At 50.8% G+C, this 25,225-nt stretch overlaps 1 protein-coding gene across 3 annotated transcripts in view; it reads right to left on the bottom strand.

Annotated features, from left to right (window-relative positions):
- The window catches only part of CRMP1 (collapsin response mediator protein 1), a 72,321-nt gene extending 65,447 nt beyond the window's left edge, over nt 1–6,874 (bottom strand). Inside the window, exons 1-2 of one of the 3 annotated variants that reach the window (XM_033213711.1) lie at nt 2,860–2,960; nt 1,850–2,440 (exon numbers count right to left, since the gene is read on the bottom strand). In XM_033213711.1, the coding sequence (XP_033069602.1) occupies nt 1,850–1,888 (39 nt within the window). In that variant the 5' untranslated portion in view covers nt 1,889–2,440; nt 2,860–2,960. Of the gene's footprint in view, nt 1–1,849; nt 2,441–2,859; nt 2,968–6,378 lie in introns of those variants that run through there. The other 2 variants (XM_033213710.1, XM_033213713.1) reach the window with 2 other exon arrangements.
- Between the last annotated feature and the right edge of the window lie 18,351 nt (nt 6,875–25,225).

Here is a 25,225-nt window from a genome sequence, read left to right as displayed (position 1 = left end):
AGGGTCACCTAGAATGTTCAGGAGTCCTGTGAAGGGGCCTACATTGTACAGCAGAGCACTGAGGTTCAGAGGCATGGGACACCCAGCTCTACCGGCTGGAAAAGCCTGGGCATCTCCACTCCAGAGGGTGAGAGCCAGTAGGCCCGGTGACCACTTCAGCTTAGCAGACTGGGACCGCACACCTTCTAAGGCAGCATCCCACAGACCTGTGTTGCAGGCCATCCTGTTAGGTTTCCGCCTTGGAGACGGGACCTGAGAGCAGCAGAGACCTGCTGTGGGCACCAGCCTCAAACCCAGAGCTCTTAACTCCTGAGTCATTACATCACCCCTGACCCTATCACCTGCCTCAGTTCCCTTGGGAGGCAGGGTTAGAGGGTCCCAAGGCAGGGACTTGCTCAAATATCACCTGCCTTCTTCTCACATTGCCCAGGAGGGAGCAACCATACCTCTTCTGGTGATTCTCGACCAACTACAGTGTTTACGAATGGGCCACCTACACCTCTGTGTCTCAGAGGGCAGAGCTGAGGGACGGAGAAGAGGTAGTGACCACCCTCTGGATGGGGGCTTGGCAGAGGCCTGCTGGCAAGAGCTGAGGCTGGGCCCAGGAGGAATTTTCTAACTCAAGACTCGGCCCAGAGCTGGGGCGGATGCAGAACAGTGCAGGGGACGCAGGGGGCATGGGTTCCCTCCTGACCCTCTGGTGGAGGCCCTCAGCCCATGCTTCAGCCTCAGGGAGCTTTACATGGGTAATGCCACGGGCAAAGCCTTGTTGCCCCGATTCAAAGAAACAGGCCTGCAATAGGGGACAGGCCACTGGCAGGTGAGTGGAAGTGTCAAATCCCTCCGCCTACCCAAGGCTGCCCTCTGGCAGGTGCCCTGCGACTGTCCAGGAGCCTGAATTTTGCATAAATGAGCAGGCTCAGTCTCCAGTAGTCAAACCTCAGGAGTCACCCTGGAAGATTCCACCACGCCCAGAATCCCGCCTCCAGGCCCCGGGCTGCTCCTGCATACATGGGCTCCAGTGGTCCGCATCCCTCAGGAATAGTCAGGCTCCATGTTGATGCCAGGCAGGAACTGGCGCGGAGGGCCAGCTCCTGACCGCTGCGCCCTCAGCTCCCCATCCCGAGACAAAGCGTAAAGACGGGGGTTCCTTTGTTTCCGGCCACACCCAGGGACGCAGCCCTGCTGTTCTGCCTCCACCACCATCCCCACCCTCTCGCGGCCCAGCGTCGGCAGCATTAACCCTTCCCGGGCCGCAGCCGCCAGCGTCGCCCCATTAGGTTATTTTTAGCTGCGGGGGGAGGTGGACCCAGCTTCCATCATGGCGCTGTCCCTAGGTCCCGACTTCCACTTCATCAGTAGGGGCGGGGAGCGGGGAGCGCTGGTTGATCTTTTTCCCTCCTCTGGCGGGGGAGGTACCGGGCTGTGAGGTGCATGGGCCGGACGGTGCGGGCGCCGAGCGAGGGAGGCTCAGTTCGCCCTCCCACCCCTGCGCGAGGCCTGTGGGGAGGGGGTTCGGACCCCGCCCCTCCCTCTTTTGTTCGGCTCCGCATCCTCCCTGTCCACGCCATCCTCTGGCACATCCCGTGGGGGGAGGGGGCGGCAAGCCCGCGAGGAGAGGGACTCCCGGCTCCAGCCCCGCCCCGCCACACGGGGCTCCCCCACCCCCATTGTCCCCAAAGGCTGGGGGAGGGGGCTGAAATGCTGAGACCGGCCCCGCCCCACCCGCGGCGACGCAGGAGGCCTCGGGGGCCGCCCCTGCCGGCGCCCCGTGGATCCGGACCCTGCTGGGTGCCCACCCCCAGCCCCCGAAGGCCAGAGTGGGGCAGCGGGGCCGGGGGCCGCTTACCGTGATGTGCGGGATGCTCTTCTTGCCCTGGTACGACATGGCCCCCTCTGGCGCCCTCGGCCCGGCCGCTGACCTGCGGGGCTGTCTGACTCGGTCCGGCGCTCTCGGCCTCGCTCCCCGCGGGCGCGCTGACAAAGGCCCGGGAGGGATGGAGAGAGGGACGGAGGCTTGGCGCCCGTGGATGCCCACGCGCGGCTGCCCAGGCTGCTTGGCCCGCCCGCCGCCGCTCCGGCTGCCAGCACCGCCCGGCTCGGCGAGGAGGGCGGGAGAAGGAGGAGGGAGAGGCGAGGGCGGGAGGAGGGGGCTGCAGACAGCTCCTCCCGGCGGCGCGGAGCGGAGCCCGATTCGCCCCTCTCGGCTCGAACCAGGAAGCGCTTCCCTTCCGATCTCCCACTCCGCCCCCGCCCCCCACCCGCCCAGCCCCGCCGACCCCCGCCCGGCTCACACGCCCTTGGCGGGCCCTGGCCTCGCTCTCGCGATCTAGAGAGTCTGGTTTTCAGGGCTCCTTTAAAAGAAAACGACGGCGCGCTCAGGGCCCGCTGGCGGCGCCACAGGTGTGCGGCCGCGCATCTGGAGGCCTCCCCGGAACATCTGCGGGGGTGTGGGGGGGGAGAGTGTGGGACGCGGGCCAAGGACCGGCCCAAGCTGCTGGGAACGTTCTTGGCCCTCCAGGATCGCGCCCAAGGACCGCTCCCCTCTTGCCTCTCCTTCCATAGCCTCCGTTTGTCCTTTCGGAGTGCCTCTCCCTGAATGCACCAAGCAATTTTTCCATCTCGGACCCCAAGCCTTTATTCACGCTGTACCCTCTCCCTGAATAGTCTTCCCCAGACAAAAGGCTGCCCACTCCCCTAGACCCATCTCCACTGCCTTCCCTACCACGAAGCCTCTCCCTGACACCCTCTCCATCTTAGCATTGAACCAGCCTTCCCTGGGGGCCTCTAGGGTGGAATCTCCGTAACTGGCAGAGGGAACAGCAGGGACAGAAGGGTCCGGCCTTAATTAATGCTGACCTGTTCTACTCCGACAGCAGCTCCCTCACCACACAGCAGCCTGGCACTGGGGTTGTAGCAGGACAAGCTGCAGACATAACTCCTCAGACACCTGATTAAAGAAGGAAGTGGTTTATTCGTCAAGGAGCGTTGGCAGAATCGCATCTTAAGAGCCAAGCTCCCGGCCGAATAAAAAACCACTTCCTTCCTTAATCCAGTGTCTGAGGAGTTTTGTCTGCGGCTCGTCCTGCTACAGGGCCACCAGGTCACCCCACAGAATTGCCTCCAAGACAGCAGGTGTTTGCAGGGCTGGGCCACTGGCACCAAGGTCTCCACAGCCCTGGGGACAAGCTGGGAGTCTGGAGGATTAGGGTGCTCCTGCCTCCTAGCAGTGTGGACACCAGCCCCGGAGTCCATGATCCAGATGTTGCTCCAGAGGGAGGTAGGCAGGAAGCCAGGTCACAGCTTGACAAGGTTCATAACAGCAGAGGGGAAAAGATGAAAGATGGAGGAAAAGGGGGAGTTCCAGCAAGCCTCCACCTCACTGAACAGGTGCCCCAAGTCCCCAGGCAGAATAAAACACCAACCTTATCCACCACTTTGCCGTTCATTTTCTGCATGTGAAATCCAACCCCACAGGTCCTATGAAATGACTCATCTTTTCTGCTTTCAAGTTGTCATCCAGAGCGAGGATGGCCAAGTCTATGGTACAGCCCCGCCAGCACCCTGGTTGGGGGCTGGGGCCCTGACCTCCACCACCCCAGAGGCCGTTCCCCTAATCCAGGGCAGGAGGCCAGAGACACCTGGGCCTTAAAATAGAGGTGAGGTTTTAGCTTCACAGATAAGCCAGCTCAGTATCCCCAGGAACACTAGGCATCATTTTCCCATTTTACAGATAGGAAATTGAGGCTTACAGAGGTAAAATGATGTACCCCAGGTGCAAAACATATTAGCTGCAGCAAAGCAGCATGGAGAAGCCAGGTTTCCCCACACTGTTTACAACTCATTTCCCTCCACGCATTCACGCATCCCTGGCTCTCAACGAGGCCTAAAACCCTTGTCAATGGCCGGAAATTGCAGGTGGGGACACTGTCCCTCCCCAAATCCTACATTTCCTTCCTTGGAGTTGTTAAGTCCTAGATCCCACGTACCAGGGCGTTCCCTGGGGTCAGTCTGGAGATCTGAGCAGAAAGCCCCCAGAGCAAGGGACAAGACCACGTGCGTATCAGGGGGAGGAGCATCCGCCTGCCACTGGCCAAACAGATCGCTGCTCCCAAGCAGATTTCGCCGGTACAAAGCGCCGCAGACGCTCAGCCTCCGGCGGCGGCAATCGTTGCGCCTGCGCCACAGAAACCCCTCCTGCAGCCCAGGGACAAGCTATGTGGGCGGGGGGGAAGGGCCGGGGCACCCGTTGCAAAGCCCTGGAGCGGTGAGGCCCGCCCCGGAACCTGAGCCCGCTGTAACCCAAGCCTGCTACTCTGCCAGCAGAAAGTAAAACCCTCCCTCCGTGGAGATCGGGAGCCCCTGAGTTCCACAGTCGCGAAGCTCGAGTGCTGTCGGAGCCCTGGACGCGCCAGAGGCGCTGCCTTTTGTCCGGTCCCTGAGAAGCCATGGAGAAAGGCAGAGGGGGCCACATGGAGAAGAGGAAGGAGTAGGGGAGAGGAACGGGAGAGGTGAAGCGAACAGCGTCCCCAAGCGTCAGGGCGCAGCTGTGGGGCTGGCCCAGGCTGCGCCCTGGGGGTGATGCTAGCGTTGGTGACATTGACTGCAGCTCCAGAGGAACTCTCCTTGGGACAGCTACGGGCAGTGCACAAAGCGCCCTCGCCTCCCTGGTACCCCACCACGCTTTGAAGAAGGCCAGGAGAAGACAGCCACCCCCATCTGACAGATGGAGAAGCTGAGGCTCAACAGAGCAAAGCGCCTTGGCTGGAAACCCGGGTTCCCTGGTGCTGGTCCGGCTTCTCGGCCCGCGACCGAGAAGCCTCCCCATTGGGCTCGGGGGTTTGGATCCCAAGAGAGGTCGGAACACCAGGGAAGGTAGTGGATAGGGGAGATAAAGAAGGGGTGGGGGAAGAGGAGGCTGGACTCTCGCACCATCTCCCTTTCTGACCACCCCACCACACACACACACACACACACACACACACACACACACCCTTGCTGTTGGACCTCTCCCTCGCGAGGCGCCGACTTCAGGACCACGGAGAGCTCTGGAGCTGCAGAAAGCCCGCCCGCGAAGGGATGGGGTCCGAAGAGGCCCACCACCGTGTCTACCAGCCCCCTGCTCCTATTCCTCCAGGAAGCCCTCCCAGATATCTGCCCCGATCAAGTTCTGCTTCCCTCCAGGCTCATTCTGCGTCACTCATAGCATTTAAGAGGGGAAGGTTTAAATAAAATGATAATGATTATAATAAAAGTCAACAACAAACATTTATTGAATGCTCACTACCTACGGGCATTAACTGATTTAATTATCACAATGAATCCGTCGCTCACTCTAGCCTGGGAACTTCTGGAGGGTGGGGCCAGGTTGCTGAGCCAGGGACCTAGCGCCTACCCTGGGCCCGGCACCTAGCAGTGCTCCAGCTTCCAAGTCTGGACCAATTCGAAAGCTCCCTAGCCCTCGGGTGCTCCAACTTCCGTTTTTCCGGCATCTAACACTGCCTCTTGTCGGTCCATCCAAAGGCTACGCCGTGCATAGACCCTTCTTCCCCCACTTCCCTGGTGACCCCCAGCTCAAAAGAGAATACCCACAGGGCCCAAGCCCTAGCGTTCCCTCTCCCTGATCCTCCCGGCCCCATGCTCAGGTCTAGGAGGCTAGAGATCCCGGTTCAAATCCCAGCTCTACCTCCACCTTGCTCTGTGAAGCAGGCACATTGGCGTGTGCTGTGGAGCTCAGGAGTGCCCCTTGAATATATTGGCGCTTGAGGACAGGGGTTTACGGCTCCAACTGTCCGACGACCTAAATCCTCAATCAAATCCTTCCCCCAAGCAAGCATGAGGGGAGCACTCGGGAAAAAGCTCCTTCCAGCTTGAAGCTGTGTAGCCGCAGGCAACTCGCGGAACCTCTCCTGGGGCTGGCACACAGTAGGTGCTCTATAATTACTACAGAGTGAGTGGATGGATGAATGGACCAATGCGGAACGGAGCTCCAGTTCTTTTCACAAAACAGAATGAGGGGTCTGGGTTAGATTCATCCCAGAGGTTCCTTCGCGTTTTAAGCGTCCATGCGGTGGCTTTAGCCAACTTACTTTCCCTCTCAGAACCTCGCTCTCCCTTTCTGCAGGAAAGGGGCCGGGACTGGACCCGGGCGATCCCTTCCGAGTCTCACGGACCACGCCGGCCAGCCCTGACCCAGTCGCCCCAGCTCTGGGAACCTCTTGCATGATGAGGTGGGGGAGGGGCCGCGCCGTGGCTCTCCCCAGCCTGGCGGCAGCTGCCCCAACACCCGGATCCCGGGCATGGCCCTCGGGCGCCCCATGCCCTGGGTCCTCCCGGGCCCCGCCCCCCTCGTCCGGCCCGCGCGCGCCCCGAGCGTACCTGGCCATTGTCCCGGCCGAGGGGCAGGTCGCGGGGCGCGGGGCAGCGGATGCGCAGCGCCAGCGGCCGCTCGTCGCGCTCTCCGGGCGAGCTGACCGCGGAGCCCGAGGGCTCGCTCACGTCGCTGGCGGTGTCCTCGCTGCCGCCGGGCCCTGGCAGGCCGACCGCGTCGGGCCGGCCAGCGCTGCGCGGCGTGCGGGCCGAGCCGCGGCGGCCCACGCTGTAGGCGTCGAAGTCGATGGTCTTGTTCTCGTAGGCGCCCTCCACCGCCGCGAACATGCCGCCGTACTTCTGGCGCGGGGTCTGCGCCGCGCTACCCGGTCTCGCCAGGTACACGGGCAGGTCGTCCTCCGTGTTCCACGCACGCCGCCGGTCCGCCATACCCGTCCAAGGCCGGCCACCCGCCGCGCTCCCACCCGCCCGCCCGCCCGCGGTCCTGGCCACCGCCGTGCCCCGCGCTCCGCGCCTCGGTGCGGGCCCGCGGCGGCCCCGGCGCGACTGCGGCCCGGGGAGGGGAGAGGCGGGGCGGGGCGCGCGCCGGGGCGGGACTGGGGCGGGGCCTCCGGGCGGCTGCAGGCTAGCGGCGCGGCCAGCTACAAAGGACCGGGAGGCGGGGACCGCGGCTGGGGCGGGGAGGGATGGTGACGCGCCCGAACCGCAGCGCGGAGGGCGGGCCAAGGCACCGCAGTGCCCTCGCCGCACCCCCATTCTCCGCCCCCAGGCGGAGCGCAGGGCGCGAGGAGAGCGCGGGGTAGGAGCCGTGTGGGTACACTCGCGCGCCCACACGCTCTGAAGGCACACGCGGGTTCATACCTGCACACCAGACAATTACGCCAAACACATGAGAGATGCACAGACATGCTGGCACACACACGAGAGTCAATTACACATGCTCTCCCCTGACACACAGGGGCTCGATAATGCACACCATACTCAATGTTGCACACACACACATATATATGCTTGTGCACATTCCAAGTTCATTACACGCAACAGAAATCTTCATTGTCTCACAACCCCACTCACACACAGCATCACACCAAGATTAATTGCACAACTGGAGAGGCACATGCGTTGGACACACCGTTCATTCCCTCAGTATTATTTTGTTGAGCGCCCACTAGTGCCTAGCACTGTTGTAGGAGCTGGAAACAGAGCCACGGACAAAATAGACCAAGTGCCTGCCCTCCAGGAGCTGACCTGCTGAGGAGGGGAATTGGAGACAAAAGCACCCATATGGTGGGCCAAGGGGTAGTAAGGTCCAGGAAGGGTGGTGCAGCAGCCAGGCGGGACATGCTAAGGGCACACTCCGACAGACACATAAAAGAAGTACATTCTTGCGTGAGAACCAGTGACACACACATACACGTGCATGCCAATGACACCACACAACACACCAATATCAAAGGCAAGCTCAAGGCGATTCCACACTTGTGCATCATAAACTGGCAACAGGACACCCACACACAAGTCCACACCAGGAATAAAGGAAGTCAAAAGCTTAAATGAAAACTCTCCAGAGAAAGACTCACAGAGACAGAGATGACCACACACACACAGCTGGCAGTCAACCAGATGGACAGATATTCCCTCATTCGATGGGCACAGTCGACCTTTGTTGCTCCTGGAGCTTGCAGTCTGGGCGTTCTGGGGTTCCTCTGTCGTGGAGGTCGCTCTGCTGGGGCTCTCCTCTAAGGCCAGGCACCACCTGCCTCCTATAGACACCTTCCCGTATTTCTCCACGATTATCAGGCAGAGGATCCTGCAAGTCCCTGGGGACCCTGCAGTCCCAGCTGCACTTCCTGGAGAGGCAGAATTGCCAGCTGCCGACCCCCTCTTCGGGCCAGTCTAGACAAGCAAAGTCAGGACTGGGTGGGGACTGCAGAGGGGAGCATCAGTGCTTCTTGCAATGCCCCCCCACCCACGGCCTTCCCTGCTGGGAGCTGTCCCTTCAACCCCCGGCCCTGCCAGCGGCAAGCCAGAGCTCCTGCAGTGTGGCCAAGCTCCAAGAATACCAGACAGACAGATGGATTCATGTTCTTGTGTTATGACTCTTGGGCCCCATGGACTGAGGATCCTGGGGCCATCAGATCCATGGCCTCAGCTGACACCTCCCTGAATCTACTGTCTTTCAATCCTGCAACAAGGGGTCTGCGCAGCAGGTAGGTATTGTTACCTGACCGCTCTTGGAAGAGGAAACAGGAGGGGAGATGTGAAATGGCTCCCTCAGGGCCTCAACCTCAAGGAGGTTCAGCCAGGCCTACAGTGTAGGCTCATCCACTCAGTGGGAATTTAGCAAGTTCTTTTTCTGTGCTTGAAAGAGAAGCTAGTGTGGGGACACAGATGAGTATTTCTAAGTCTCTGCCTTCAACAAGTGTATACTCTAATGGGAGAGAGTGCTGAATGCGAGAACAGACAGTTCCACACACAGCCTCCATCTGCCTTCCACCCACCACAGCTGCATCCTGGCTCCTCTGTCCTTGTGTCCCTGGGTCCACTGTGCAGATTTGCCACAGGCACTCCTCTTGAGGCCTGTCGGCCTCCAGGCTATCACGCAAGTGTTTTCGATTTTTTCAATGAAAATTTTTCTCTGTCTGGTGAAATACTATTCCCAGCCCATTCCAGGCAAGAACAATTCATGTTGAAGATCACATAGAAACTTCTTCTAAAACCCCACAAATGTTCAGGGTGACATAACCCAGAGAAACATCAGAAAACTCAAGAATCTGAGTTAGGCGGAACTTTGGAGGCCAGGCCTCCTACTGCATGCTTGAATCTACTCTTAACATCTTGAGGACACAGTCTCTCAGGCTTTCTGGTGGTGATGGAAATCTGACTGCTTTTAAAGACAACACTTCCCATTGTGAGAAAGGGCTGAGCAGTTGCCAAGACTAGAGGAAGTGACACAAGGAAAGAGCTGAGAAAGGGCTGACTTTATGCAGAAGCAGGAAAGGATCTTCATCGCTTCTGCTTATAGAACGCTTACTATGTGCCCAGACCACTGTAAGCACTTAACAGATAGTAACTCTTTTATGCCTCGCAGCAACCTTGAAAGTATCATTTTAGCCTCGTTTTACAGATGAGAAAACTGAGGTTCAGAGACATAAATAACCTGTCCAGGGTCATAACTGGCAAGTAAGACTTCAAAGTTTAAACAGAGTAGTCTGGTGCCAGAGTCCACATCGAAACAACTACCCTTTCCTCTCCCCAAGAGCCTGACTGAGGTGATCCCACTGGGAGATAAGAGTAAAGGGACCTGGTTTAGGCAGAAGAGTCCAGGTGGTTGAGTTAGAATCCTGTTTTCTATGCAGTCTTGGGCCACGAATCATTCGACATTCATCTAACACACCTTTGTGGCGCCCACTGCATGTCACTGACTTTATATCCCTTCCTCTCACTCTGTTCTCCCCCTGCAGAGGAGGCAGTCGGACCCTCCTGAAGCTGCCTACTGTGCATAAGGGTTCTTGCACACACAGGTCATTTCTGCGCATCGTGCTCTGCCTTATACACTGCTGGATTCCTCAGGCAGCCCCACGTGGCGAACCAGGCCACCTCCATCTTCAGGCTGGAGTGCTGAGGATGACAAATCTTAAGCCCATTGCTCAAGTTAACCACCGGGAAGTGACTAAGCTGGGATTTCAACTCAGGTTTGTCTGAGTTTTTTTCCACACCATCTCATCTCAAGGTCAGTAACCCAAGTGCAACAGAGAAAGGGAGGTAGGAAACAAAACCCAGGGTATAAGGTTGGAAATGCACCCTCCAGCTTGCAGGGAGACAAAGAGGAGCACTATCTGCCAGGGACCAGATATTGGTCCTGGCAGGGGAAGCCTGCCAGGCAGGGGAAGCGTGAGAAAACTGCCCCCATCCTGACGACAGCTGTGACCTCCCCCATTCCCCAACCCATCCTTCAACTGCTCCCAGTCCTCCTGGGAAGGAGTTCTTATAAGTGAATTACACCACTACATTTGGCAAAGGATAAACCTTAAGCTCATCCTGTCGGACATGAAACCTTCTTCCTGGGTGATGGCAGAGAACAGAAAGGGGCATGTCAGATGGGAGAGGACAAGAGGCCAGTTCAGGTCCGATGTGGATTTTGTTTTGGCAAAGCAAAAAAAAAAAAAATTAATTCATTGCAAAAAAGAATGTTTTCAAACAATGAAGGAAAGGGGATTGTAGTTTATCATCAGGTATATAGTAATGGATTATTGTCCTCATCTCAGATATAAGAAAAGATGTTCAGAGAAGTTAAACAAACTGTTTGGTTATATGGCCAGCAAGTGACAGAGATGCAGTTTAAATACAGGCTCATTTGATTTTTAAATGTCTGCTTTTTTCTGTGGCCTCCAAATCAGTACATATGGGAACTGTGGTGGGCAGAATAATGATGCTCAAAGATGCCCACACCTGAATCCCTAGAATTACTGCCCATGTTACTCCACACGACACATGGGACTCGGTGGCTGTGCTTAAGAATCTTAAGATGTGGAGATGATCCTGGATCACCTGGTGGAGCCAGTGTCATCACAAGAGTCCTTTTAAGTGACAGAGAGGTAGGAGAGTCAGAGTCTGAGAACAGGAGATCAGAGAACAGAAGCAGAGGTCAGAGTGAGAGAGATCTGAAGAAGAAGGAAGGGACCACAAGCCAAATAATGTGGGCACCTCTAGGAGCCAGAAAAGGCAAGGAAACAGTTTCTCCCTGGAGCCTCCAGAAGGAAGGCAGCCCTGCCAACATCTTGGTTGTAGCCCGGGGACTCTGACTTTCAGAACTATAAGATAATGAATGTGAGTCGTTCTAAGGCAATGGGTTCATGGTCATCTGTCAAAGCAGCAATCAGATATTACTACAGATATATAATGGATTATAAAGGAAATCATTTAATTATTTGTGCAAAGTGGATTTGAGGACCAAGAAAAGCATTTACTCCCCACCAAAAATCAAGGGACTCCTAGCTCCATTGCCCTTTTGTGTTACGTCAGGGTCAACAACACTTTGTAATAAACCATCAATAAATAAAACATTCAAAAGGGAAAAAAACCCTTTAATTGTGAAAAAACATACATTTTAATGTACAAAATTACACAAATTATACATTTAACTAACATAGAAAAATACATCTCAGTAACAAGAGAAAATGCCGGCCTATTTTACACAAATGGAGCGATCATTACAAATCCTGAAAACCCAAAGGGAGGGTTGAGCCCGACCTACAACTGGTCGGGAATCCAGTGAACATCTCCACGGACTGATGATTTCACTGCAGGCAGGCGTCGGAGGACAGCTGCCCCAGGACCCGAGGCAGGTCCTGCTGAAGAGCTTCCGGAGGGGAGGCGTCGGGTCGTGTCGCTGGACCACTCCCACGTGAACCAAGGCAGCTCACTCTGGGGAGGGGCAGGATTTGGCCTGCCAAAATTCTCAGCCTTGAGTTTATTAATGAAGGCGCATAGGAGACCTTGTAGATTCATGCAACCGCAAGGTGTAGAGTTATTGTGCATTTGGGATTCAGCAGGGAAGTACACAATTTCTAAACTGATGTCTGTGCTTCACAGCTTTCATGTGACTTCTGTCCAGGATTTAACCTGGAAGAACTAAGGAGACCACCAAGATGAACTTGCCAGCCTTGCTTATCACTCTGCCAATGACACCCATGCCTCTTCCCTGCCTTCTCTGCAAAAGCTGGTTGTGCAAACCTGAACTGTGAAGAGATCATCTTATTCCCCCAAGTCAGGTTGGTAGGATAGGCCCCAGCCTCCCACCAAAATGTGTTTGTGCAGAGCCCATTTTCAAAGGGGTGAGGGAAGGCTCCCAGGATCCGCTGACATGCTGAATGCTTTAAGAAACGTGCTATTTCTTTAACCCTCACACCTTACCCACTATTTCCATGGAGGACTTTGAGGCTAAGAGAGGTAGATACCCTGTTCAAGCTTGCACAGTTAGTCAGTGGCAGACCTGTCGTGTGTCTGGCCCCATAACTCACTCTCCTACTTCTGTTAGGTGCAGACCTTGTCCTTGTCCACTAAAGAATTAATGGTTATAACGTCACTGCATAGACATTTATTTCTTCCATCACTTTCAATGTCCTATTTACAAATATTATATTATATTACTTTAAAAAGAAAATACTGACTCAAAGTTGATATCAAGTTTTCCACCATTTTTAACAATCCCATTAATTTGTCTCTCTCTTCCCTCGTTCTATCATCACATAAAGGGATCATCAGCCCATGCTTGGACACAGCCTGCTGGTGTTTTCAGAGACAAAAAAAAAATGTGTTGGAAAAAACTCATTTTTGAGCTATCAATTCTTCTATTAGTCTTTCCATGACTTAAGACATTACATTTACACTAAGGATGCAGAAGTCAGACTTGTATAGGAGCTGTGCTTTCTGAAGCCAGAGTAGGATTTAGGGAAGTTCACATTGGAAAGAGAAAACCCAGTCCTTCAATCCCAAGTCTACTGAGTTCTTGAAAGCGGTTTTAGGTCCAAGGTACAAATTATCTGTTTTTAGAAATTCCCATAACACAGAGAAGAGGACTGAATACATTAACAAACCCCAGGGATCTTTTCCTTATTAATCCTATTCCTAATTCCTAATTAGCACAGGGAATGGGAGAATGGAAAGAGACTATGTGACTGTATTCCCGTGGTTCTCCCCCAGCTGCCCATTAGAATCACTGGGGAGTTTTTCAAATAGATCTCTGCCCAGGGCCCCACTCAATACAACTTGATTTAAGTGGCTTGGAGAGAGGCCTGGGCATCAGATTTTTTAAAAGTTCTGCAGATGAGTCCAACATGCAACCAGGGTGAAGAATCACCACTACAGAATGCAGTCTTTACATCCTTCACATGACCTGGAGGGGGTAAGTGGCAGGGCTGCAGCCTCTCTTACCCTGCCTGGACACCCAGCCCAGAGCCCTTCCCAACGTATGGCACTGCCTCAACAGAGAAAAAAAGATTGTGTCTAAAACATGTCAGAAATGTCTAGCACCCTGTTCTCAGAAGGTGGCTGAGTTCTCAGAAGGTTTCACATTTCAAACCTAGAATTTCACCCTGGAATCAAAGGGGAGCTGTGAATCTCTTAAAAAAAGCTCACCAGCCTGAAGGTGAAAAGGCCCTCTCAAGTTTACAAAAGTTTACTCAATAAATTGCTGAGTAAAACAAATAGAAAGGACCTCATCTGTAAAAGGACTTGGGTTCCCTGTTCTCTGCAATGATGGGTAACTAAGCTCATATAATCATCTCATTCCAAAGCAATTCAAAAACCTTTGATCAGTTTTGATGCTTGATTTCACACTGAGAAACTAGGTAAGGAAGGCTATGGAAGGTGGATTGAAAGCTCAATCATGTAAGTCTAGCCAAAAAGTAAGTGCGTTTCCAAGATATCCTAGGATTCAGGGCTTCCCCAGGGTGAAATGCAGGCATGAATTCCACACAAAATGAAAGAATTCCTTAAACTAATATCTATTGCTAGATGATGTCATATAGATTGGAACCCAGTAGAAAATTAATTGCATCAGACCAAGACCTAAAATTCTGAATCAGAAGAGCCTGCCCCATGGCACGGTTGGAGAATACTGCATAATGACATCCGAACCCAGGTTCAGTCCCATCTGCAGTCAAGTGGTTTTGTCACTGGACCACAGATGTCAGTTAACCTCTCTGGGAATCAGTTTCCTCGCCTGTAAAATGGGGAGGAGAAGGATGCTTACACTAGATGAAATCTGAGGCTGTCTCCAGCTCCAACAATGGATGTTTCTGGATCTGCCACCTTAATCACTGCCCCACTGGCTTGCCTGGGAAGGGCAATGGCAGGGCCACTCTGAGCACACAGCCCACGTTGGTCTGCGGAGCAATCAAACACACTACCTCAGCGTGTCCCCGCTGCCGCCACACCTCCAACATACCTATTTTAAGAACAGTGCCTAGCAGTTCACGGGGAAACGTTGCCATGCCAACTTGCTGGCTGTTGCTAATCATAATCTATGAATGTGCGGTACCACCATCTGACAAGTATTTCTTCTCTTCCTTAGCCTGTGGACTTTCTTTCCAATTGTCATATGACAGATCACCTTGTTCACAATGGCACACAGTAGGTGTATAATAAATGTGCATTAAATTAATGACATGAGTATATGCATAAGACGTAAGTCTGCAAAATGCCTTCCCAACCAGTTTTTCCATTACTGCGCACAGTAGGTGCAGAGATGGGTCTCTTATTACCTCCATTTGCCCAGCAAGTAAACTGAGGAGGGGAGGCCACTTTCCCTAGTCTCAGAACTAATAAGTTGCAGAACCCAGATTGCAGCCTAACTATTCTGGTCTCAAACCCTAACCTCTTTGAGTGGTCTCTGTCATCTCTCTAGATGAAAGTCAAATAACACCAATCCTGTATATACATGTAGATCTTAAGAGTTTACCAACAGCTTTCCATCCATATTCCCATTTCATTCAAAGCCTAAAGGTAAACTAAGAGGCAAGGCTCTCTGGGGCCCACACCTGGCCCACAGGGTGTCCTGTGTGCAGCGGAATGGAGTGTTCACCCCAGGAGTGCTTCACTGGCCTTGCCCAGGGACCCTGGAAAGGACTGAGGGGATAACAGAAGCAGCACAGGCGGGCAGAATCACCATGCTGTCTAAAGGTCTGGGGCCCAAGACAGGTATGATCTCTGGTACTGGCAGAGAAGTGGGTGGGGTCCAGATATGCAGGAATCACACAGACAGCAACAGATGCGCCTTCCAGGTAAAGCCAGGGCCCTTAGAAAGACAGCTCAGAAGAGGCACTTAAAGAGTACTCATGGAGCGACTGAGCAGACTTATGCAGAAGTCCACCCACCAGGGCAGCAATTTGGTCTACTCTGTTCTCTCCTAGAACCCCAGGGCCTACTGTGGTGCCTGGTGCTTAGTGGTGCTCAATCAGTGCTTGTTCCTTGAATGAGTGAATGAAACCTGATGACTGACAAGCCTCAGTGGGATGCTGGAAACCACACTTTTCCTTGTTCCTTTTTTTGAAGATATTTGGAAAACATGCCATCTTTTTAACCTAGAAAACAGATTTCTGCTGGGGAAGGCAAGGAAAGGAATTAGACTTTATTAAATGTCTACTATGTGCAAAGCACCTTCCATTTCTCATTTCTCCCTGTGCTGTCAAGGACACTGATATTTTCCCCACTAAACAATGGAAGAGTTTGCAGGTCAGAGAGATGGGCTCACCTACCCAGTGCCCTCAGTGGCTAATGCATCAAGCCTAGGTTTTGAAATCAGGCCAATAGACTCTGAAGCTGGTCATTCCCATGATGTTACATCTCTTGCCGGGTTGTGTTCTGCAGGAAGAGGATTTGGAACCCTTGGACTTAACCTCACTTGTTAAAAAGTAGCATTTATGAAGCATCTGCTGGGAGCCAAGCCCTCGACAGATGCTTTTCCTTCCCTGCCTCAGTTAATCCTTGGAATAGCCCAGTGGGGAAAGGTATGGCCCCTTTTCCTGTCTTGCAGATGAGAAAACAGACCCCCAGATGCTAGGTTGCCTGACATGGCCTGTGCTTTTAGTAACACCCCTTCCCATCCCAACTGCATTCGATGGCCAATGCACATCATCTCCTTCTGTCTTCACAATACTTCAAGAGGCTGCAAGAGAAGGTGCCATTTCTCCCATTTTCCTCCAAAGAGGAAACTTAACTTAGGTTCAGAAAGTTTAAGGGCTTTGTCCCAGGGACCTGGGACAAGCAGGTGGCAGAGTTGGAAGTAGAATCAAGGCTTTGCAATGCCCAGTTGCAGGCCCTTCCTGCATTTCGGCAGTTGTATCACTTCCTGGCCTGTGAGACCTCAGGCCGCAGCCACCCGTCCTCCCTGGGCCTCTGCATTTTCACCCATAACATGAGGGTGCTGGGCAGACGAGGTGTCACCAAGCCACAGCCTGTGGAAACCAGGCAGGTTTTGCAGTGAGTGGAGGGGAAAGGAGTGAGGGCCCTGCAGTCCACTGGGTGGGGTGCCTGTCAGTGGCGGAGGGAGTGAGCTGGCTTCATTCACCTTTGACTGTGGCCAGAAGATCGAGGCCCAGTACTGTCAGATCCACTGATTTTCCAAGAGAAGCCAGAAATCCAGATTTGTATATGAAATCTCTTGGTTTTTAAATGTCACTTGCTAATTCCAATGTTAAAAAATGCAACATAAGTTTTTGTACACCTGTGTTCATAGGAGCAATATTCACAATAGCCAAAAAGGCGGAAGCCACCCAAAGGTCCCTCAATGTGTGAATGATAAACAAAACGTGGTCCATCCACACATTGGAATATTATTCAGCCTTAAAAGGAAGGAAACTCTGACACATGCTGCCACATGAACCTCAAAAACATTGTGCTACGTGAAATCAGTCATGAAAGGACAAAGACTGTAGGATTCCACTCACACGAGGTCCTAGACTGGTCAAATTCATAGAGACAGAAAGTAGAAGGGTGGGTGCCAGCGGTTGTGGGACAGGGAAATGGGGAGTGAGTCTTTTATGAATATGGTATTTCTAATTTTGCAAGATGAGAAGGTTCTGGAGATGGATGATGGTGATGGTGGCCCCACAGTGTGAATGCACTCCGTGCCCGCTGAACTGGATACTTAAAAATGATTAAGAAGATACATTTTAGAGTTTTAGAGAAACGTACCTTCTGAACCATTTTTAAGTATCCAGCTCAGTGGCATGGAGTGCATTCACAATTAGAAAAAAATAAAATGTAAGCCAAACATGATACATTTGTGGGCCAAATCTGGCGCAAGGGCTGCCAGTACCCGCTGTGGACTGGAAACTCTCTAAGGTCTGTAATGTGATATGGGGCCTGCCTGTTGCTCACCCAGCACTGACCACTGCCCCAGGTTCTGCGGAGACCTGAGACACCCATGGCCAACTCCATCCACCAGGCCTGACTTCCGGGCACCACCCACTGTCTCACAGCAGCGAGGGCAGGAAAACATGCGGCTCACTGATGTTTCCCCACTCAACAGGTGGATTTTCACTGCATCTTCCTGGGCGATGCTGAGATTTCACAGGTTCCTGTCAGGCCCCTGGCTGCCAGTGTAAGCAGGTCTCACAGCCCTGCAGTTTACAGGGAAATGGTGTCAGAGGAAGCAGACTCCCTGGGTCCAAGCACAGCAACTGGGCCGCGATGCTTTTTAACTGCAGAGCGAAAGGAGTTGAAGTGAGTTTGCGTGCCTGGGCACTTCGGGGTGTTGTGGTCAGTTGGGTGCAACTCATGGACACAAGCTGAGAGAAGAAGAGCTCTTTGCTTACTCTGGAAGCAAGAAAGGCTGGTGTGGAAGCTTCTGGTCTGGCCAGAGCCTGCCCCTCAGTAGGAACTTAGCAACTGGAATACTGTGCCACACCCATTTTACTGATAAGGAGCTGGGGTGGATAGAGGCCAAGGGACAGCCTTAAAGTCACCAGCAATTTGGAGGCAGAGTCGGTCTCTGGGTTTCCGGACAGAGTCCTTTCTGCCTAGACTAGGGGGCTTGGTTCCTCGGGTGCTTGTCTACCAGTCTTCTTTGCAAATCTGATGAAATCCATGCTCCTTCTCCCTAGGAAAGAGTTCACATGCATACAACCTTTTGTGCGGTTGGGAAATCCATCCTAGCTCAAGCTTCTTCAGGAGCTCTATAATATCAAGATAACTACTACAATGATTTTTTAAAACCGTCATCCTCTCATCCCCTCATCACCCATCTTGGATGGAAGCTATGCAGAATGGTAAATCAATGAGTCCTTGATTGATTGATTTAGAGTGTGCTCCAGGACAACCGTCAGTGAAGTACCTAAGATGAAGGAACTGCATTTTACCAACACAACAAGGACCCTGACACGTGAGAAGAATCTTACAGTGTTCAGGCACTTTTCCAGCCATTAGCTCATTTGGTTATCAGGGTGAAACTGTCAAGTAGGCATATGACCCTCAAACAGATGAAGAAGAGGATGTTGGAAGAAGGTAAGTTATCTGTGCACGACGACCCAGTGTAGGAGCAGCAGAGCCGACAGGTCCTTGGGACTCCAGACCCGGCTTCCTGCCACTCACCCATGGCAATAAATATGGGCTTCTTACAGTCAACAGCCATCTCTTGGGGCCTCAGTTTGGTATCATACAGAGCAGAAATATTCCCTATTAGTGACCTGAGACAGGAAGATGGTTGCTTGGCTTATAATTTGGCTCGCTGGAAAGGATCATAAATCATAGGCCACCTCTGCTGTGTCGGTCAGTTGAGAAGGATGTAAGTATTTTCCAGCTTGCTGTGTTTGCCCCTGTGCTGTCTTCCTTCCTGCAATGACAAAATCAGGGAAACCGGTTCTTAAAGGGAACATAGCAACCAGTGCAGCTTCCACATGAAGCCATCCACATGCACACGCCTTTACATCACTGGGAGACCCACTTTAAACTCCCTATGTGGTGGACTTATATCATGGAGTATCTATCATGCAATTATCAGCTGCTCTCCGGAAAAGAATCTTAGCTTGGAATTATTAGATAATGCTCTCTTTATTTGGGGGAGTTCACACCCTTGAAATGATATGGACATTTTATATAACTAAGCATTCATGAACATTGTGTAGAGAGGGTTTCTAGCTTTCAGGAGCCTCTCAAAGGGGCCAATGGCCAAAAGAAGGTTGAGAACAACTGAAGGAGAAAGAGACAAACTGGGGTGCTCTGAGATGTCTTCATCTGGGCACCTGCTGTGTAGAAGTCTCTGTGCTAAGCAGGGGGATGCCCTGCTTGCCCTCCTCAGGTTACAGAGGGTGACACAGGAATCACAAAACAGGTGCAGGTAGCAGGTGCTGCTGTAGAGGAGGAGGGGTAACACTGGAGGTGGGGACAGCAGGAGTCAGTGTCAGGTGTCAGGGGAGGAGCCTGCAGCCTGTGTAAAAGCCCTGGAGAGAGAAGGAGGGAGCAGGAGAAGCCGGTGTGACGAAAACGGAGAAGCAAAGAGTGATGTGGCAGGAGATGAACCTGTGACAGTTGGCAGCATGGCAGATGCTGGCATGGAGAGAAGTGGGGGGGGCGGGGACTCCAGACATGGTAAGGGCTCAAAAATGATTTTGCAAGGATGAAAGGAAGGAAGAAAATGAAAGAGGGTGAAAGAAAGACTGTCTGGAGAAGGTGACATTTGAGCAGTCTTGGAGACAAACAGGAGTTTTCTGGGCAGAAGAAATAGCTTGGGCAGAAGCCAAGAAGTATGGGAGAATACAGGCTGGGAGGGGCTCAGCACAGCGTGAGTAGTGGAGAGTGGGTCTAAAGAGCTCCGTTTGCCAAGAAGAGCCTTCATGGATGCACCAGATTAATAAACATAGCTGAGCAATGTGACAGCGTGCAGAGAGGGACCCTGGGAAAAATAAAACCCTGTCTGTGCACAGCATCCCTTTGCAGTTCCACAGTTGTCCCATGACTGCTTTCACCAAGCCAGGCTTTGCTGCAATGCTAAGGATCTCAGAGCTAGGCAGAGATGGCTCACACAGCTCGTGGTCGCATCCATCCCCAGGGGGTTAGCAAGGAAGCCAATCTGCTCAGGACATTGTTCATGTAGGTGTCTTTAGTCTACTTCTCAAAATCTATTTTTATCTATCTGCAGGTACACAGTTTCAAATCCTTTTCGGGGAAGGAATAAGCAAGAGAAAAATAAACCAAATTTAAATCCTCAAAGCTTATTAAGTCTATTAGTATCCAAACTTATATAAATCAGAATCACTTGGAGAGCTTTCTAAGAATTCTGATTCTTAAGCTCAATCTCAGATTTATGAATTCAGTGTTCATGAGGCAGGTTTCGGAAATCTGTGTTTCCAATGAGTTCCGTGCTCCTGCATTAAGCGGGGGGAGCTCTTATGTGTTAAGCTCAGAAGCACCTGGCATCCTGGGTACTGCTGCAGTTAGTGATGTTCCACTAGGAAAACAAAGCAACAAGTTAAGCTTGAAGTAAATATCACTAGAAGCAGGTGAGTGATATCAAACACAAGAAGGCAACATTCTTTCCCTACATTATACATGATAACATATAGATGCTGCATTCACCAATAAGTTAATGGAACAATGTTTAAGAAGTGATAAGTACCACAGGGCCACTTGCAAAATCCATATGGGACACTAAAAGATGATAATTTCTGATAAAGTTTCATCTAAAAAAATCACAGGAATTATAGATATCCAACATCTGAGAGACAATCATCAGACACAATAAATAGGATAGATCACTTTTGGCGGAGGGAGGGAGGGTCATGCAATAGGAATTCTAAAAGAAGACTTTAAAATATTAATGATTACAATATTTGCATATATGTTCTATAAATGAAAAACAGAATAACTGATAGACGATCTCTACAGGCAAGCTAAACAGTAGACTAGACACAAATGAAGGCAGATTTAGTAAATTGAAAGGCAGATCCGAGGAAATCATCCAGAATTCAGCCCAAAGAGATAAAGAGGCATATGAGGGCTGAGGGCAGAGGTGCTCTAGATTGAGTTGTTAGTAAAGGTCTTTCTGAGAAGGTGACATTTGAGTTGAGACCCAAATGACAAAGAAGATCCAGCCATGAAAAACAATGGGGCCAGGGATCTTGGGCATAAAAGACAAAAGTGCAAAGGCCCTAAGGTGGGGTCAAGCTGGGCAGAACAGGTTGGCATGTCCGAAGAACAGAAAGCAGAACCCTGAGGCTCCACTCTATGAGAAGGTGCCACGAGGAAGAGGAGAGTGTGCTGCGTGGAGTCAATGAGTAGAATCAGCTCAGAAAGCTGGCTAACAGGAGACATATTTCAGTTGAAGGTAAAGAAGGACTTTTTAACAACAAAAGCTGACCATTCACTGATTCATTCATTCATTCATTCATTCACTCATCTATTTGCTCATTTTCAAGTACCTACTATACGCCAGGCACTGTGTTCAAGGCTATGGAGAATGTTGAGATGAATAAAACCCAGACACATGTGTCCTCAAGGGCCTCATCGCTGAGTAAAACAGACAAGCAAGCAAGTATAATGCCAGAACAGAAGGAAATGCTGGATTAACAGAAGTAACAGTGTGCTAAAGAGAGTCAGATGAAGGATCCACTTGAGAGAGCTGACTGAGACTTTATGACAGGGTACCTGCAGGAAGCTCACTGTACTGCACTGCACCTGTGGGGATATCAGAGAGGACCCCTGACTTTAACCAGTGGGCTCTGTGATGTGACGATTCTATAAAACCATAGCAGGCATTCATACACCCTGGGAAGTTGGGAGCGACTAGGCTATAACCTCCCTTCAGAGTCCGGTGAAGGAAGCAAATGTGTGAGGCAGACAATAGCAGAGACTCCAGGCAGGGAGACGACCATGCAATGGGAGGAGGAAAGCCCTGGGGTATCAGAAAATGAGGGCAAAAATGGGGACACCAGTCCATGACCTACTTAGTTCCAGACCTTTGTGAAGACAAAAGCTCCTCAATGAGAGATCACTATCCGAGAGGAGAGACCAATGCATATGCAACTGCCCTTGACACCATTCACTTAACCCCCAAGGTCATGCAGCCTTCAGTGAGGATGCATAGGGGATGTGGGAATATCATATTTGGGGACCATTTTGTCACTGCCCTTTCTCTCACTGTGATCTGTAAACCAAAGAAGAACTAGCCTGACCTACTTCACAGATATAAAATGCCTGGAAAGTATAGAATGGGGATTACCTGCTCTGTCACTCACTCCCCTGAATGGCCATTTTCCCAGCCCAGCCCATGACTGCTTCTTAGCTGGACCACAGGGAGTTTCCTAACCAGGCTTCCTGCTTCAGGCTGTCCCCACACAATCCACTCTACACAGCAGTCAGAATTCCTGGGAAGCTGATGACATCATCCCATTGCTTCAAACTACTACATGTCTTTCTCTGTTTTTAGGATGCAGCCAAACTTAGCAAGACTTACAGAATATCCTGTCATGTCTAGCCCTGCCTCCGTCTTCGAGTTTATCCCTTGAAATTCAAACCCTTCAACGTCATGCAGGGGCCACATGACCTCCTTGTAGGCTGAGCACACTGGCCTTGACCACCAAAAGCAGGGTTAGGTGCCCAGAGGAAAATAAATCATCTAGCTGTTGACTGCAACCAGATCTTTTGCCCATTTTAAAATCAGATTGTTTGCTTTTCTGTTGTTAAATTGTTTGAGTTTCTTGTACATTCTATATATTAATGTCTTGTTGGATGTATAGTTTGCAAATATTTTCTGTCATTCTATAGATTGTCTCTTTACTCTGTTGTTTCCTTTGCTGTGCAGAAACTTTTTAGTTTGATATAATCACAGTTGCATATTTTTGCTTTTGTTGCTCATACTTTTAAAGCCTTATCTACAAAATCTTTGCTCAGACCAATGTCCTGAAGCCTTTCTCCTATATTTTCTTCCAGTAGTGTCACCATTTTGGTCTTACATTTAAGTCTTTAATCCATTGTTGATTTTTATAAGTGGTGAGAGATAGGGGTCTAGTTTCAATCTTCTGCATGTGAATATCCAGTTTCCCTATCATCATTTATTGAAGAGATTGTTCTTTTCCCAATGTATTTTCTTGGCACCTCTGTTGAAAATCAGTTGGCTGTAGATATGTGGATCTGTCTCTGTGTTCTCTATCCTGTTCCATTGATCTATATGTCTGTTTTTGTACCAGTACATACTGTTTTGGTTACTATGGTTTTGTAGTATATTTTGAAGTCAGGGAGTGTAGAGCCCCCAGCGTTTTGTTCCCCCTCAGGATTGTGTTAGCTATTTGAGGTCTTTTGTGGTTCCATGTGAATTCTAGAATTTTTTTTCTATTTCTGTAAAGAATGGCATTGGTATTTTGATAGGGACTGCATTGAATCTGTAGATAGCTTTGGGTAGTATCATAATTTTAGCAATATTAATGGAGCTGGGATTTTAAACAAAATCTGTCAGACTTCAGGACCCATGCTCTTGAGCAAGACACAGAGAAACATACATAAAACAACCCCAAGAGAAACTGTTCATGAGAAAATGTGAAATGTGAACAGAGCAGGTGCTGAGCAAGGACAGGTTAAACCCAGTTCAACTTAATGTGATTTTTACTGAATGCAACCTGGTTCCAACATATTTCCTCAGGGGATAGTTAGCATTTCTCACAGGGAATGAAATATAAAATTTAAGCTTTTCAAAAAGCTTCAAAATTTAAGAATCTCATCAATCTGTTCCATCTGGTCACTAATTTTTATATTTTAAGTAATGTTTGTGTTTATGATCCACACTATGCTATAAACAGAATTGGTGTGAATTGTGGTGTTTTTAATTACCATACTAGTTATTCCTAAGGAATTATCTAGAGTGTGTCCTTGTATAATCAGTTGAGGGAAGAGATTTTCAAAGAGAAAATGACCCCAAAATAATCACCCAGCTCGATCATGGCTGAGCTTAGAGTGGCCCCCCCAATTCCTCAACCAATAACCTCTCTACCTCACCCCCTGCCAGCATTCTTCAAGAATCTTCTATGTGTGTAGCCCTGGGCAAGAAGCTTTTTTGGTGTTTGAGGGGAAATAAGATAAAGTCCCTGCCCTCAGGTGCTCTCTCTTTTTTTTTTTTTTTTTTTGTCATTGGGGTGGGGGAGATGCCTCTCTATTGAATTTGAAAGTAGCACCATGTCCCTGTTTGTCTAACAGATATTTCATCAGAGCCAATGGGCTTCTTCCCTTTCTATGCCTTCTGAACTTGTGGGGTTTTCTGGTCCTTCTCAAACCCAGAACCCCCCACATCAAGCATCTGTGGTGGATGGTTGCCCAAACATGGATGTGTCCTCTGATGGGGAGCCCACCAGCTGTGCCAGGGAAGCCTGTTTCACGGACAACTCTAACTATTGGGGAATTCATTCATGAATGAAGTTACAACGAGACTTGCTAGAATGTGTGCGAAGCCAGGGAGGGAATGCCTTACATGCCACTTAAAACCCCAGCAAGGGATCCCTTTACAGAGAAGGGTCTCTCTTCAGAGAAGTGAGCCTCGTTCCCTGGCTGCCTACAGGTCCCTCCAAATGAGAAAACATGCAGAAAGGCCCAGCTTGGCCTGCTTCACTGCTCAAGGTGGCAGGATTCATTTTGCCTGCCCCAGGTGAAAAGATGAAGAGGAAACTTGCTGCCCTCAGGCCCTGGTGGGGAACAGAAATGGAGAACCACAGTAGTGAGCTAGCAAATGTTTAACAACTGGCTCTCAAAACAAAAACAAAAACAAAACAAACAAACAAAATGCTGGGTGCAGTGACTCACGCCTGTAATCCCAACACTTTGGGAGGCCGAGGCGGGTGGATCACAAGGTCAAGAGATCGAGACCATTCTGGTCAACACGGTGAAACCCCATCTCTACTAAAAATAGAAAAATTAACTGGGGAGGTGGTGCGTGCCTGTAGTCCCAGCTACTTGGGAGGTTGAGGTAGGAAAATCACTTGAACCTGGGAAGCTGAGGTTGCAGTGAGCTGAGATCACGCCACTGCACTCCAGCCTAACAACGGAGCGAGACTCCATCACACACACACACACACAGACCTGATTTTTGGCATTTTTTAATTTCTGTGGTATAAACACTCCCACTATGGCTGATTTTAAGCCACTGATATGTTGGTAAGAGATGGATGCAGTTGGCTCTCAAAAGCCAGGAAGAGCCAGCTCCAGTCCAGCACTCCACTGTGTGTGTGTGTATGTGTGTGTGTGTGTATGGGTGTGTGTGTGTGTATATTTGGGGAAGACATACATGTAAAAATGAATGAATGAATGGATGCAGGAATGAATGCGAGCAGGATACCAATTTTGCAAATGTAATAGGAAATAACTGGAATGAGCAAAATATTTTTATAACTGCAGTAGATAGGCCCTTTAT

Source organism: Trachypithecus francoisi, unplaced genomic scaffold, assembly GCF_009764315.1.
Source record: "Trachypithecus francoisi isolate TF-2019V2 unplaced genomic scaffold, Tfra_2.0 Lachesis_group1, whole genome shotgun sequence".
NCBI classification, from domain to species: domain Eukaryota; kingdom Metazoa; phylum Chordata; class Mammalia; order Primates; family Cercopithecidae; genus Trachypithecus; species Trachypithecus francoisi.
Note: the sequence above shows the minus strand (reverse complement) of the source record. Positions and strands in the feature narration are given on the sequence as shown.